Source organism: Ostrinia nubilalis, chromosome 4 (genome assembly GCF_963855985.1).
Source record: "Ostrinia nubilalis chromosome 4, ilOstNubi1.1, whole genome shotgun sequence".
Lineage (NCBI taxonomy): Eukaryota > Metazoa > Arthropoda > Insecta > Lepidoptera > Crambidae > Ostrinia > Ostrinia nubilalis.
Genome location: NC_087091.1, coordinates 15,101,796 through 15,116,421, shown reverse-complemented (window position 1 = coordinate 15,116,421; position 14,626 = coordinate 15,101,796). Strand labels below are relative to the sequence as shown.

At 35.1% G+C, this 14,626-nt stretch overlaps 1 protein-coding gene across 1 annotated transcript in view; it reads right to left on the bottom strand.

Annotated features, from left to right (window-relative positions):
- The window catches only part of LOC135071249 (ATP-binding cassette sub-family D member 3), a 32,744-nt gene that overhangs the window by 11,916 nt on the left and 6,202 nt on the right, over positions 1-14,626 (bottom strand). Inside the window, exons 5-7 of the mRNA XM_063965033.1 lie at positions 13,400-13,580; positions 3,690-3,759; positions 3,063-3,157 (exon numbers count right to left, since the gene is read on the bottom strand). Of these exons, the coding sequence (XP_063821103.1) occupies positions 3,063-3,157; positions 3,690-3,759; positions 13,400-13,580 (346 nt within the window). The remainder of the gene's footprint in view (positions 1-3,062; positions 3,158-3,689; positions 3,760-13,399; positions 13,581-14,626) is intronic.

Genomic DNA, 14,626 nt, shown 5'->3' with positions numbered 1-14,626 from the left:
TAAAACATCAAAATAACAATAACAAACAATACGTGGAGAAATCGCATAAAACAAAATCGTCATCAAAGGCAAACGCACACGTACTGACTTAGCTTTGACCTGCCTAAGACAATAATCGTGATTCGATGGTAAGATGACCACCATACCGATTACAGATTTATTGCGATTGTTTATGTCCCATCCCTATGAGCAAAAGTTCCGACTAACGCAGAAGCAATTCATTTAATATTTTTTCACAATTTTTTCTAAATAATAAACTAATAAATAATTAGAAATTCTTGTTTAGGTTAATTGAGAAAGATTAGTGATTGATATTTTGGAAGGATGAAAACACACAAAAGTAATTGATTTTTACAACTCAATATTTTTATTCGTAGAAAGTTAGAATCATAAAACGAAAAGTTTTATCTGTCTAAATCACCATCATAAGTTGAATGAACTATAGTGCTTAACTCACTCGGTGCCTGAGGTAGGGGAGCGGCACGGGAGGGTGTTTTTGAGACGTCAATCGTCAGCAATACTTCAGATTTGTATAATCTGTCACATCATAATTGTCAATGTCAGCGGCACGGTTGCCGCTCCCATATCTCAGGCAATGACTGAGATCGCTAGACCTATAGGTTTCACTACACAAGCATAACCCTCTTTACCAGAGGCAAATTGAGGATTTAGAAAAACTATCCCATACAAAATGGGCTGATTCTGGTGCTCAAACAACAACTTATTGCAAATGAAAATTATTTATTTATGGGGCCTTTATAATCTTATCAATTTATCTGACATTTGCTTAACGCAAGACTCTTACCCCCTTACTACTTAATAAAACTTACACGCTCGTTGAACAGTGTTTTAAAGTGACGTTTAGTATGGAAATGTCATTTTAAAACAGTGTTCAAAAACTGTGTAACTTTTTATTAGGTAAGGGGGTTAAAGATTGTCAAAATCAATGAGATCTTAACTTCAGACATTCATAAATAAAAATACAACAAGTTGAGCCTCACAGTGTCATAGATCAGTGTGCTTAATGTAATGCTTCAAAGACCTTTCTTAGCATAATATTTGAATAAATATCAATAATTACAAATAAATAAATAATGCGTAAATTGATTATTCATACACATTGAGACAGTCAACTCTAGTAGTTAAAGTGAAATCGACATTTACAGCATATTTACTTTGAAAAACACATCACTAAAGACTTTTCCGTGACAGATTTTTGCTATGGAGTTATCGAACATCTTTGTATAGATCGTTTCATCCACGAAGACGCGTCCCACCAATTTTTGGTCGTGGGAAGCGCGGGGTGCGAGGAGTTTGTTCCGAGCAATCCGAGCGTCATTATTGTAATTGCGTGTGCACTCACGGATGATTTAGCGTCAAAGTCAAAGTCAAAGTCAAAATTTCTTTATTTGTTTAGACTAATAAATAGTTCTTGCAAATCGTCATTTTGCTCTTAAGGAGCCTCTACATGTCTCATAATCTTTTTACCCTACCAGCGCTTCGAGACCAACATTTGGCAAGTGCTGAGAAGAAGCGCCGCAACAAACTCAGTCGCCACTGTCTGCCGGTTAATATAAATAAATATAAATAGTAGTAGTAGGTACATTCGATTCAGGAGCAGTTCACTGAATTTACCATGCATTCTTGTATGGTGTATCTTATAAGAATGGGTATACAAGATTGCGTGGTATATTAAACAAGGTAGTGACGTGCTAATATCTAGACTTACATATTAAGATACTAGTAGAAATGACTCGCATACATAAATTTGAATAACTTGGATTGACCAGTCCCCGAAAGCAGCGCCTGTTCACAGACATGACGAGTGAACCAGCCATCGCTTCACTCGACCATATTGGAGGGAATGTAACGACCCGCCTCACTACGCCACCACCCCAGAGACATTTTAGTGCTCTTTACATTTAAAAGATTAAAAGTTTTAGTGATATCTAAAGGAGTAATATGTTTAAAAGAGAAGTGCGAGTCACAGGGTGTCACGTGGGTTTTCAATATTTCTTCAGCCTCGGAGGGAGATGACTTTAAGTTGGCAGTTGTTGCTGAAGCTATATTACCAAAAAATTTATCAAAAGCTTCCGCTACATCTTTATCTGCAGATATCAAATTATCGTGAACTTTGAGAGAAAAGTCATTATCTCTTGGTTTTAGTTTACCAGTCTCTCGGTTGATAACATTCCAAGTTTCTTTTATTTTATTACTGGCGTTCCCTATCTTGTCCCGAATATAAAAAGACTTAGCCATGAAGCAAACTTTCTTAAAAATTTTTGAATACTTTTTTACATGCTCAAGAAAAGATATACTATTATTATACTTTTTCATGCCATAAAGTTCATATAACGTATTTCGACTTTTGTATATTCCCTTAGTAGCCCAGTCACTAAACTTAGATTTGGTATTTGGTTTTAATGGCTTTACCGTAAAAACTTTGTCATGTTCGGTTTTAATACATTCGAAAAGGTTATTGTAAAGAGCATCTGGGTCTCCCTGCACATACGGGACTAAATGCAATTTATTTTCAAGATTATTTTTAAAACGTTCTAGACGACTAATGGTTACAGGTCTACATACGGCATTTTTATTACTTTTATTATTTAAATTATTACAAATAAATTCTACTTTAATACCATAGTGATCTGACGTAAGATTGTGTATGACAGCTTTATTGTCAGGGACACAGCTAGAGAAAATATTATCTAGACAAGTAGCTGTGGTTTCCGTAATTCTAGTTGGTTCCTTAAATTGACTAAACAAATTAAATGACTTAAAAAGGGAAAGTAGTCTTACAGAATATGATGATGAGCTATCTAGTAAATTGACGTTAAAATCTCCACAAACTAAGACCTTTTTGTTGCTGTTACAAGTTTTATTAAGAGCATCCTCAATAGCCGCTTCAAAAATACCAAAGTCCCCAGCGTGTACCGATAACGCTCAAACATTAGCGGAAGAATGGTGGGGCGCGTCTTCGTGGATGAAACGATCTATAAAGTGCTGGGACAAATAAAAAGAGAGAGAAAGGAGAAAGAGAGAGATTAGATTAAGCTTACCTGATAGAATGCGATCTCTTCTGAATTCGTTATGAGCCTTGCGTTTACGTATCTGAATTCGCCCTCCAGTTTCTGCTCCAAAACAGTCATTTTGGCTGAAAAGAGCATACATTTTATACTAATATTGCCTAACTGCTGCAGCTTCTATTATTTAAGCTCGCACACTCACTGCGGGCGTCCGTCGCACAGTCGCGACAGCAATATAATACGCGCGAGCGATAAGGATGGGTAGCTTGGGGTCAATGGACAAAATTCTACGTGCTCAGCGACCAGACTATAGCGACAGACCACGCACCGCGGGCAAGTTAGTTCCATAACAAAAGGCTACGGGACTATTCCCACCTCTCGTCCCCACCGCTGCAACTCCTGTGCAGCCAGGATCTACAGCTTGACCGCCAATAAAAACCCAACCAGTGAAGGTCAAGTTTGTCCCGGAGAAAGTTAAACTGTCATTGGACCCGCAACGAAATTAATCAGAAGAACAAAGGAGGAGTTTGAAGTTAAGGATCTACTTCCCTCCAGTGCAAAGCGGATGACAGGTGACAAAACAAAGGTTTAAGTAACCTTTCAAGATATGCACCACTAACAAAAGGCTAATTTAATGTAATAATAACCAATCATAAATACCTGTGGGTTTTCTGAGGAAGGTTAGGAATACTCCTGATACCAGTAGGTACGCCACCATGATTCCGGGTGTCTGAAAAAAGGGTATACAAATATAAAAATAATATGCATTAATCTCCATAATAACCGGGTTATCAGGATGAGATAGATATTAGATACTCTTTATTGCACACTACACATAATGGATATGTAAAACAAATACAAAATTGAAACGCAAAAGTTTAGGTGGTTTTATCGCTAGGAAGCGATCTTTTCCAGACAACCTAGATGGGGTTCCTATAGATAAGATCGACTAAATGTATCTTTCTTTCTTTCTTAAATAAAGTAAGACCACCATTTTTACACGACTGCGTCAGAATAAGGCTTAAATACTAACTTTTTGTGCATTGTGCAAAAATAGCTATCTATTCATATGTCAGATAATATGTCCATATTATATGCTAAAGTTTATTATCTTCCAACGTAGGTTTTCGTACAGATTTATTTTATTTTTATTTAAACAATACATTTCAAAATTTTCAATATATTCTTTATCCTTATTCCACGTGATAAGGAAAACAATGGCTTGTTTCAGTTATTCATAAAACACACACATACACAGATCATACAGACATCATACGCAGATTTTTCGTTGCATCTTCATTATAGGCATTTGTTTATTGTTGTTGTATCTTTGAGATATTGGTACAAGACAATGTAACATGTTAATTTATTTAGTTTACAGACGTCAGCGTGTTTTTGCATTATGAAGAATAACACAGTCGTTTATAATAACAAGCTTTAAAAATATACATTTTTATTTTATTTTACATGACGAATAAAAGAAAAATAAGAATAAAATAAAATAATTGTGGAAAAAACTGGCGAAAAAAATCAGGGCCTAATTTGACTAGAGCGATATAGTAGTGCTCTAGTCCACTTAGAGCACTCGCTCAAATAGCACCTAGCGTAGTACCCAACTCTACATGAGCACCTATCTCTCTCTATTCGTCGACAAAAATGTAAAAATAAAGAATCCACCAATAGTGATATCGATAGGTTCTCTTCGTGGACTAGGCCAGGTGCTACTTGTGCGGGTGCTATTTGAACGGGTACTCTTAGTAGACTGCGTCACTAGAGCGATGGTTGGAAATTGGAATTAGATGGATTCAAGATCAAACATCATACAACTTTCCTATATAAACAGCCTAACAAACTTGTCCTTCACTGGTTGGGTTTTTATTGGCGGTCAAGCTGTAGATCCTGGCTACACAGGAGTTGCAGCGGTGGGAACGAGAGATGGGAATAGTCCCAAGCCTACCGCACATAAGACTATACATTTTTATTGCAATATAACGCTTATTACAACTGCATAAAATGCCGCAGAGCTTATACACTAAGAGCTGGTGAACGCCAGACCTACGTCATTTTATAAAAGCTGAAAGTTTGTCAGCGTATGCTCCCAATAAAGGATAGATTATTGGTGAATCATGAAGTGTATAATGAATGAAGTGACTAAGTAGAATTACGTTATACTATAAAAGCTATTTTTTATATAAAATATTAGGGCAATAATTAGAAGTAGTTTCCTCATCAGCCAGACAGTTTTGACAGTTCCAACTCCTTGCCAGACAGTTTTTTTAGGATAGCTGCCAAAGCCACGGTGACCAAAACTTCATGATTCACCAACATTCTATCCTATAGGGAGCATACGGTGACAAACTTTCAGCTTTTATAAAATGACGTAGGTCTGGCGTTCACTAGCTCTTCTTACGCCCGATTCCCATATTCAATCCTTGTCCAAATCCGGATTACAACTGTCAAATTGAATTCAGTTTTAGATTATATTTCCAAAATTTTCGATGCATTTACACTTTAATATTGTTTAAATAGTCTTATAAACAATATAAAAATGTAAAAACATCATAAACCGCAGTTATTTTGGCCAAAAACATATTAAAATTTGACAGTTGACAATCCAAATCCGTATAATTTGGATTAGGATTGAATATAGAAATCCAGCATTAGTCTATTAGCTTCATGTGCCGTCTGTACATCTATATATATAAAAGAAAGTCGTGTTAGTTACACCACTTATAACTCAAGAACGGCTGAACCGATTTAGCTGAAAATTGTCAGGGAGGTAGTTTAGAGCCAGGAGAAGGACATATGATACTTTTTATCCCGTTCGAAATTTTAAAAAAGTCTGCTTATTTATTGCCATTAAGGCGGAACAAAGTTCGCCGGGTCAGCTAGTAGATCATAAACGGCTGCTTATAACAGAATCTGTGTACTTTTGAACCGCAATTTATCGATAATTTTTATCAATAAATCACCTTTAGTCTTGGTTCAATTGAGTGTAATCTGATAACAAGTGAAATGAAGCATGAATTCTGAAGGATGTCGATTATTATCTACGCATGTTATAAGTACTTTATTGGATTTATTTGTCGTTTGATAAGGAAACAAGCAATGATTAAATAATAAAGGCCTAAATATAAATGTAATAGTGAAGCATAAATAAATAACATTAAGTAATCTAATGTAAATGTAAATTGAATAATTTGAATGGCTTATTTATTTATTTTAAGGAAACAAGCATGTAATAATAATATATTGTTTCCTTTATAAATATCAAAGATTTTTTACAAAATATTATAGATGACCTACACTGAACCGTGACATTGACAGGGGGCGCCACCGTCAATACCGGATCGCTGGTTCTGATTTTTGCCACGTCGGAAAACACTGAAATGTTATTTGCAGAAGGGCGCTGCCATCAATGCCGGGTTACTATTTCCGATCTTTGCCATTTGGCGTTTCAAAATCGTTCAACTATATTTAAAATTCTTATGTCACATTGTTTGTAAAACTCCTCCGAAACGGCGCGGCGCTTGAATGATTCTTCGGTCTGAGAATAAGTAGCCCCCCATTTTCATAATCGTTTCGATTAATCACCAATAAAACTTTACTTGTAAAGCCTTCAGATACATGCGAATTTCTAAACCACTCTCGACTCAATACGAGAAAAAACGTCACTCTACTATAGGCACAGTCGACAGCTTATCAAGCTTAAAACCGTGGTGTCTTATGTTAGTTATAATAGATGTGATTTTGAATTAAAACGTAGAGTCTGTGTGTACCAGCTGTCCAGCGATGAGTCGGATATTTCAATTGGTTCAATCACCAGCCGAGCAGTTCATACCACTTTTCTTTGTGATAACCAAGACCATTGTGTAAACGTATCATAGACTACGCAAACGCTACGCTTACTTATCTAGAAAGCTGAAATAAGTATTTATATTAATTTTTCACTCATAGACAAAATAGTTTTCAGACAGAAGAAGAAACTGCTAAAAATTTTAGATTTTTTTTCGAAAGGCCTTACTCAAGGACGGTTTAAAATTCATTAGAAAATCTTGAAAACTGTTTTGTTATAAATAGACTGAATAAAAAATACACGACTCGTAATTTTTTGTAAAATACATATTTTAAAGTAGATAATAAAATAGGTTTTATATTTTGCGCGATCACAGTAGCAGGCGTCCGCAAATTTTTAAATACAACAAAACCTACGAAATGGTAAGTGAATAGATAATCTTTAGAAGGTCAACGCGAATATGACAACATAGCAGTACAATTTACATACATTAAGTACAAAATAATGTCCAAGTTTGACTCCAATTAAGCTAAAATTATAGCCATTTGACGTGGTCTCTACGTAAGTACCTATAAAACATAGTCATAACACTTTCGTACCTACGTATTTCTGGACTAAACAGGTCCACTGTGTTATGTAATTCTAAAAGCTGTTAATCTATATGACTCATCTTTATGAGCTCATAAACATGCTTAAAGGATTCAAATCAAAATTAAATCAGTATTTAAGCCCTTTTCAGGGCGCTTATGCACGTCCCAAATACAAACTTGCCCTACCATAACTTCGGGACAACATAATGGACTGGTGCTGAGAAGAAGTGGCGGAAGAAACTCAGTCCTTTGTTTTCCTTCACCTTCAGCCTCTTTTTCAATTAAATACAAATACAGCAAATACCTACTTACATTTGTGCATTAAACGAGATATTATGTCATACATGCGAGCTAGTCTTGAAAGAGATTCGTTGAAAGTTAAAGTTCTCTGATATTTAAGACTTTAGGTAAATAAATTAATTTAAACATGTTTTAATTGATAAAATTGACTCAATAATTGAATTTACATCTTGAATACCAAAGGAGGTGGATCTTAGAACGGTTTGTACGGTATTCGAGTCGGGAGTCCAAAGTCTAAGGTACGAAAGTGAAAATCCTATTACGGTGGCTTCCAAAGCCGGTTCTACTGCGACGTGCGATGGTACAGTCGGCCGCATATCAAACCATACAATTTACTTACGAAATCGAACCTATTCCAACTACTTGGAACCACAGTGTTTAGCTTGATGTACCTACAGTCAGCGTCAAATAGTTTGTAATACAAAAATTGGCCAAAAAATTGACAACACAACCTTGACGATAAGACGAGTTGCGAACTTTTTGGCTACTTTGAGTGTCACGAACTATTTGAAGCTGACTGTATTCGGTACGTATGCATAGTCGTTAATTTACAAATTGGCAGATGCACGTGAATTACGTCAAAATCGGTTGAACCAAGTCGACACAACATTTCCGATGCCGCGGTGGCTCGAAAAATAAACATACTTTTTTTTAACCATCCCATCATTGGCTTTGTTTATATTTATTTATGCAATAGGTATTTTTATTCGTTTGCAATAGTTTGCATTATTTTTAAAATCGCATTGTACTGCTGCATCTGTAAAGAAGCATTTCTATGCTATTTGTATTTTACTATGCGCTTGTCACATATTGATTTGGAAGCGCTGGTAAAGATTATGAGACAATAAGGGCTAATTTTTCAATCGTCAGATATCTTTTAATTGAAGAATAAACTTGTCATTTTGACATATTTCCCATACTGAAACTGTCAATATGCCAAACTTATTTTATTCTTTAGATAAGTGATCCGGCAATTGAAAAATCAGACCTTAATGGCTCTTATACAGCTGAAATTAGCTGTAAGTTTTTTTATTAGTACCTACGATTTGTAAGTACGATTTAATAGTCTGTCTTATACAAATACATATTTTTTTTATGATTTACTTGTACGGTCGCGATCGTCGAAAAAATTATGCCTATATTAACTCCAATTTTACAGTACAAAGTCGAAAATTAAATATATAGCTGTTACGTCAATAAACCCACCCAACATTCGCTGATTCACGCCTCGTGTAGTTAAGGCTGGGACGTGATGCGCGAGCGCATTCGAGTAAAGGTCAATGATTTACAATAGTTATCACTGGCGAACGTTTGAATGTTAACAACTAAACTTGGTTTATTTCCATCAGGAAGACTTCCACATTTACCGCGATTAGGCTTTACAATTTTTTCTTTACAACTCTACTATTCATAATGTTGCTGGCAGTTTGGCCAGCAATCCTTTTTTGATATTGTTTATGGTTTTAAACTTTTTTTAAATATTGTTTTAGATTTTTGAAGTTGCTTTTGCTACGCTCGTGTTCTGTTAATGTCTTGAGCAATATACCTACTGTTTTGGCCCTATTTTAGTGTTTCCTTGCTTCTAGCATAATATCACCACCGGCGGCCTATCCATCTAGGTAGGGGAAGGGGGGGCATAGTGGAGTACTTAATTTCAATCGAAAAAATAAAAATAACCAGATAAGTTATGAAGACTAGTTTTAGTCAAAATGATACTACAAGTATTGTATTATAGATAACTCTAAAAAAAATTAACGAATTATTAACTATTTTGGCATAAAATAACTTTTTTTTACAGTTTATAATTTTCCGCTTTGCCCTTATCACAAGGGTAAAGTGGAATTGCACTTTGGGAAAAGTGAAAAGGGCACTTATTAAGCGTTTATCTACTCTATTTGAGCATTTTGCTAATAAGGTCAATTAAATGAAATAACATAAACAACTTATTTGGTCATTAGGAACTGTTTTAAGCCATAAAAAACCTTGTCCCTTACTACTGCAAGATCATATATTTTTTGCTTCAGTTTTATTGAAAAATACCGGACGAAACTTATCAATCTTCTTCGATGCATCACCAGATTTCAAATGACGATGAAGAGTTCCAAATAGGATACCATATTTTTTTCTACCGAACTAATCGTACTAAGACTCGCTTCCTCTATCGCTCTTCTCATTTGATCTTCTGTCCATGAGCCTTGGTTCGTTTTTCTTTTGTAATAATTATGAACCATCTGAAAAAAACAAATTAAATATTTCTATGTGGGAATCATTCCACTTTGCCCCCTTGTAATTTTTTCCACTTTGCCTTTTTGATAATAATTACATTTTTCAATTGATAACTAAGAAAGTATTAAAATTTGTTTAATCTACAAAATGTCAAAACAATCTATGATAAACAGATATGAGATTTAAATAATAAAAATACCATCACTACTCACTTTTCACAATAATATCCAGCATCCAAAATCCTTCAATTTCGTAAGAAACTCACTCGATCTACATCGCGCAGTCATGTAGCCTGCTCGTTGGCGCTAGCCGGACTGATTTTGGTCAATGACCTTGGTCAGCCCTGTGCTTGGCTTAACGTGAAGCACGAGTGCCGTTGGGTGAAAGAGTGTTGGTAAAATCAAATTTTTCGCTTTGCCCACCCCTTCCACTATGCCCCCCTCTCCCCTACATACAGTCCACTCCATCGTTTTTAACACAGAATTTTTATCGTACAGAGAGACAGCACAGTTTATCAAATACACTGGACCGCAAAGAAAAAGGGCCTGTTAGAAAATCTGTAAGTATCTGACTTTGCTTTATGAAACAAAACTATGCATTTTTATTTATTTTACATTTATTAAAAATAATAAGCTTGAATTAATAGTCTTTATTTAATAAAGCTAGGTAGGTAGGTACTTTTGAAGATTTTGATCCAGTATAAAATATCCTTAAAAACATGCCAACCGAATTGAGAAACTCCTCCATTTTAAAGTCGGTTCAAAATTATGTGCATGCAAACTGTTCAAAGTGCGTATCACTGATTGCAAAGGCCAAGCACGCAGCGAGGAAATGTAGCGATTATTTACCTAATATTTTACTCATCTACAGTGATATCATATACCTAGGTAAGTAGGTACTCAAATTCGTGGAACGTTCTCTGAACTTTGACTGTTATTGGTATGTTAAAATTATCATTTTGATTTATCAACACCAGACTAAATTACCTATATCTTGCGCTATTTGATAATGTCTAGACTAATATTGACAGTGTAGTCACAGCAAAATAAACACTGTGACATCCTATTAATCGACTTCAAAATGGAGGAGGTTTTCATTCGGTTTGTATCTGTTTTAATGTACTTTTTAAGTACTTTGTATTTCGGAATAAAAAGTTTAGTTTGTTCCGCTGTTGCTGTTGAATGTACTTTAACGGCATTAGATCTAATACAATCAATGATAAAATTATTTAAAAAAAATACACGTTTAAAAAGCAATCATTCAACCTTGTGATTACGTCCATAATGTAGAAAATCATTAGTATTTATTCATTGAAATGTAATCAGAATTAATCCAGTACGATAACAATTTATCGGCTTACACAGATTAAAAAACTACTCTGAATTTACTTTTCAATAGCGATTAAATTAGTATAAAAAACTATTTGATCGTAAATAAAAATAGTAATAAATAATATGTAATTTCAAGTAAGTATTATTTGTTATTAACTTTTAAAACTGCATATATCCTTTCCTATAATATTGTCATCAATTACCTATGACTATTGTTGACTTATAATTGCTTAACTTAACATCGAACGATAAGGAAGCTCTTAGACTACTAGATATCGTTAACTATTGGCAAAGTGACATCATCTGATTGTTTTTCTTTCAGAGGAGCAAGGAATTCTATTCTATGCCACCTCTGTTGACCTTCGTCTTGCAAAAACAAAATTGACAACGAGAAAGAAAGACTAGGCATTTTAAATAAACATTTCACAAGTTTTCATGACGGTTTTTATCAAGTAACATAATATTGCTTGTGAAGTAAAATGCAAAAATTTATTAGAGCTGCAGCGCTTAACTGAGTGGGAGCGGCACGGGAGGATTTTTTTTGTTTTATTAAAATATGTCAAATTATGTCGACTTCAGATTTATATGCTCTGTCACGTCATAAATGTCAAAATCACCCCTCCGATACCTCAGGCACTGAGGGCCTAGTGTGAGTTTACATCAAACGCGCTAGTGAGCGCGTCAAAAAATGTCATTAAATGTATGACGGATTGTACAGCGCACCTAGCGGAAACGTTCAAGAACTAAAAGTCTTCATACATTTTTTAAACGCGCTCACAAACTCACGCTCAGCCCACTGGTTAGATCTAATTGTATTTGAAGGTGTATGCGTAAACGTTTGCATAAATAAAATATTTGTATTTGTATCTATTACGAGATACAGTTGCTATGCATCATTTTACATTGTTGTGGGAAAATAGCACTTATTTACAATACTTTTTAACGAAAATATATTGGTGTTTCGTGTAGCGTATATTTATTTATTGTAATTAGTTGGTTTAATGGCGGTTTAATTGCTTGTTGTGACTTTTATGTCACCAATGATACATTTTTAATTCGTTGGTAAAAATAAAAGTAAAAGTAAAGTATAGTTATAGAATAGAGTATTTAATTACGAATGTACCTAACATTCGTAACTTTGATTCCTTTCCATTGTAACAGTGCAAATAGTACCTGTGATAGTACAGTCGCGGAATGAAAAGGTTCGTCACCTTAGTGTCGGTTTTCGCTTGCACTAGGTACTGTAAGAATCAAACCTGCCAACATAACAGTGCAAGAAACAGTGCTGCTAACATTAAAATAAATATGACGTTTGCTAACGAATAAGGTTTTGCTTGTTTATTTTTCTATCCCATCAGTGCAATGCAATGATGACATTGACCAATTGACAATAGTTTTTTTTATTTAATAGAAATAATAATGGCAGGTTGAACCAACAAGAAGGTTTTAGTTTACAATCATAATAATCTTCTTGACAAGATAAATCGTCAAACAACTTTGATCTGAATAATTTTGAACTTTACTGACGAACAGTTAAAGGTTATTTTCTCTAACTCGAGATTATTCTGTAACATAGTTTTAAAAGGTAACATGTGCTCGCGATTCGTTGAAGGAATCAATTTGAAAACTGACGAACCTTTTCATTCCGTGACTGTACATTGATATAATATATCCTCGCCAGTATTAGTACCTAACCTAAGTTTGGCAACCGTGACGTCATATCGACGCTCTGACACGCGGAAGTGTGCGGGCAGGGAGAGTCGCATTCCAACGAGGTGCGCAGTTAGCTCGATCGGTTTGTAGTCAAATTATTAAAGCCGAGTTGCACCATCGTACTTTAACTTTAACAAATGTCAAGTCTGTCAAACTCCATATAAAACACACCGATTAATGTTACGGTTAAAATAAAGTGGTGCAACTCGGCCTAAAGCCTTGATCACACCTGCCGAGTGGACGGGCGAGACAGTGCTCTATGCCGAGTACTCGGTGTGTATGAACATTACGCCGAGTGCTCGGCGGAGCGCTCGATTATGTGACTCGCTCACCCAACTGTCTCGACCGAGTAAACATTTTACTGTCTCGCCCGTTTACTCGGTACGTGTGATCAAGGCTTGAGTGTCTACTTACAGAGGGTCCCAGATTGGTGGTCAGCCTGTACAAATATATGCTGATGTCCAGGATCGGTTTGCTGATATTGCTGTACAGGTCGATGACGGTCTCGCAGAACTTGTCAATGTCAGTTGTCAGCACTTGGTCAGCGTTGGATATCCGGTTGTCCAGGTTCGTCACTTGGTAGTAAGTGAAACCTCTGAAATATACAGTTTAGGTTAATACTTTTCATTTATTTTTCCCTATGGCTGAGTTGCACCATCTTATTTTAAATTTGATAAGAAAAATCTGTCAAATTCCGTACAAAAAGTTGGTTATTGCTATGGTTAAAATAGGATGGTGCAACTCACCCAATGTATCTAAGGCTGGGTTGCACCATCTTACGTTAACTTTGACAAACGTCAAAAATATGTCAAACTCCATACAAAAACACCGGTTATCGTCATAGTGTTACGGTCAAAATTAGGTGATGCAACTCAGCCTTAATTTTAAATGGAGATAGATTGATCTCCAATAATCCCGATTAACGATTGTCGTTAGGCGCTACTCTAGTCGTATTTACATAATATCCTCAGGTTACCTTACCAAGTAGTGTTAGATGCAATATTTGTTTCTTAGGTAGTATAAGGTGTTCAGGTGCCCCTCACTATTTAGTGTTTAGAACAATCTTTTCTAGTCTCTACCTCTCAGCCAGCAGTAAAAGTAGTATTACCTATAGCTGCAACTATTACCTATTTTAGATGTAACATTAAAACCAAAGGCACCTTGTGTTGCCACCTTATTTTAAACCTATTTACCTAGATTTAAAGTTAAAACAATGACAAAAGAACTTCCTGTGCAGTGTGCGTCAAAGGCATTATTTTTGTCATTTCTAAAATAATAAGAATACAAAGTCCTACATTTTAAGTGCAATAGCATTTGTTGGTTGTAAACCTGAATATCGTTTTACATTTACATTCATACGGTACAAGGTACGGTACACCGTACCGTATTAATAAACGTAAACTTATTAACTTTCCTTCAGTATGAGTAACATTAAACAATGCAAGTACCCAAGTTCAAACACTTTTAATCATTGCAGTTTGAAACAAAGATAAATGTTACCATTCGAAAAAACTCGGTTCGGAAAATGACGAAGAGGAAAACATATTTAGAAATATATTTTTTTCACAATAAGTTGCATTATTGATTGCTACATCCTTGTTCGTCACAAAAATAACAATGGTATTAAGTATAATTTAAGAA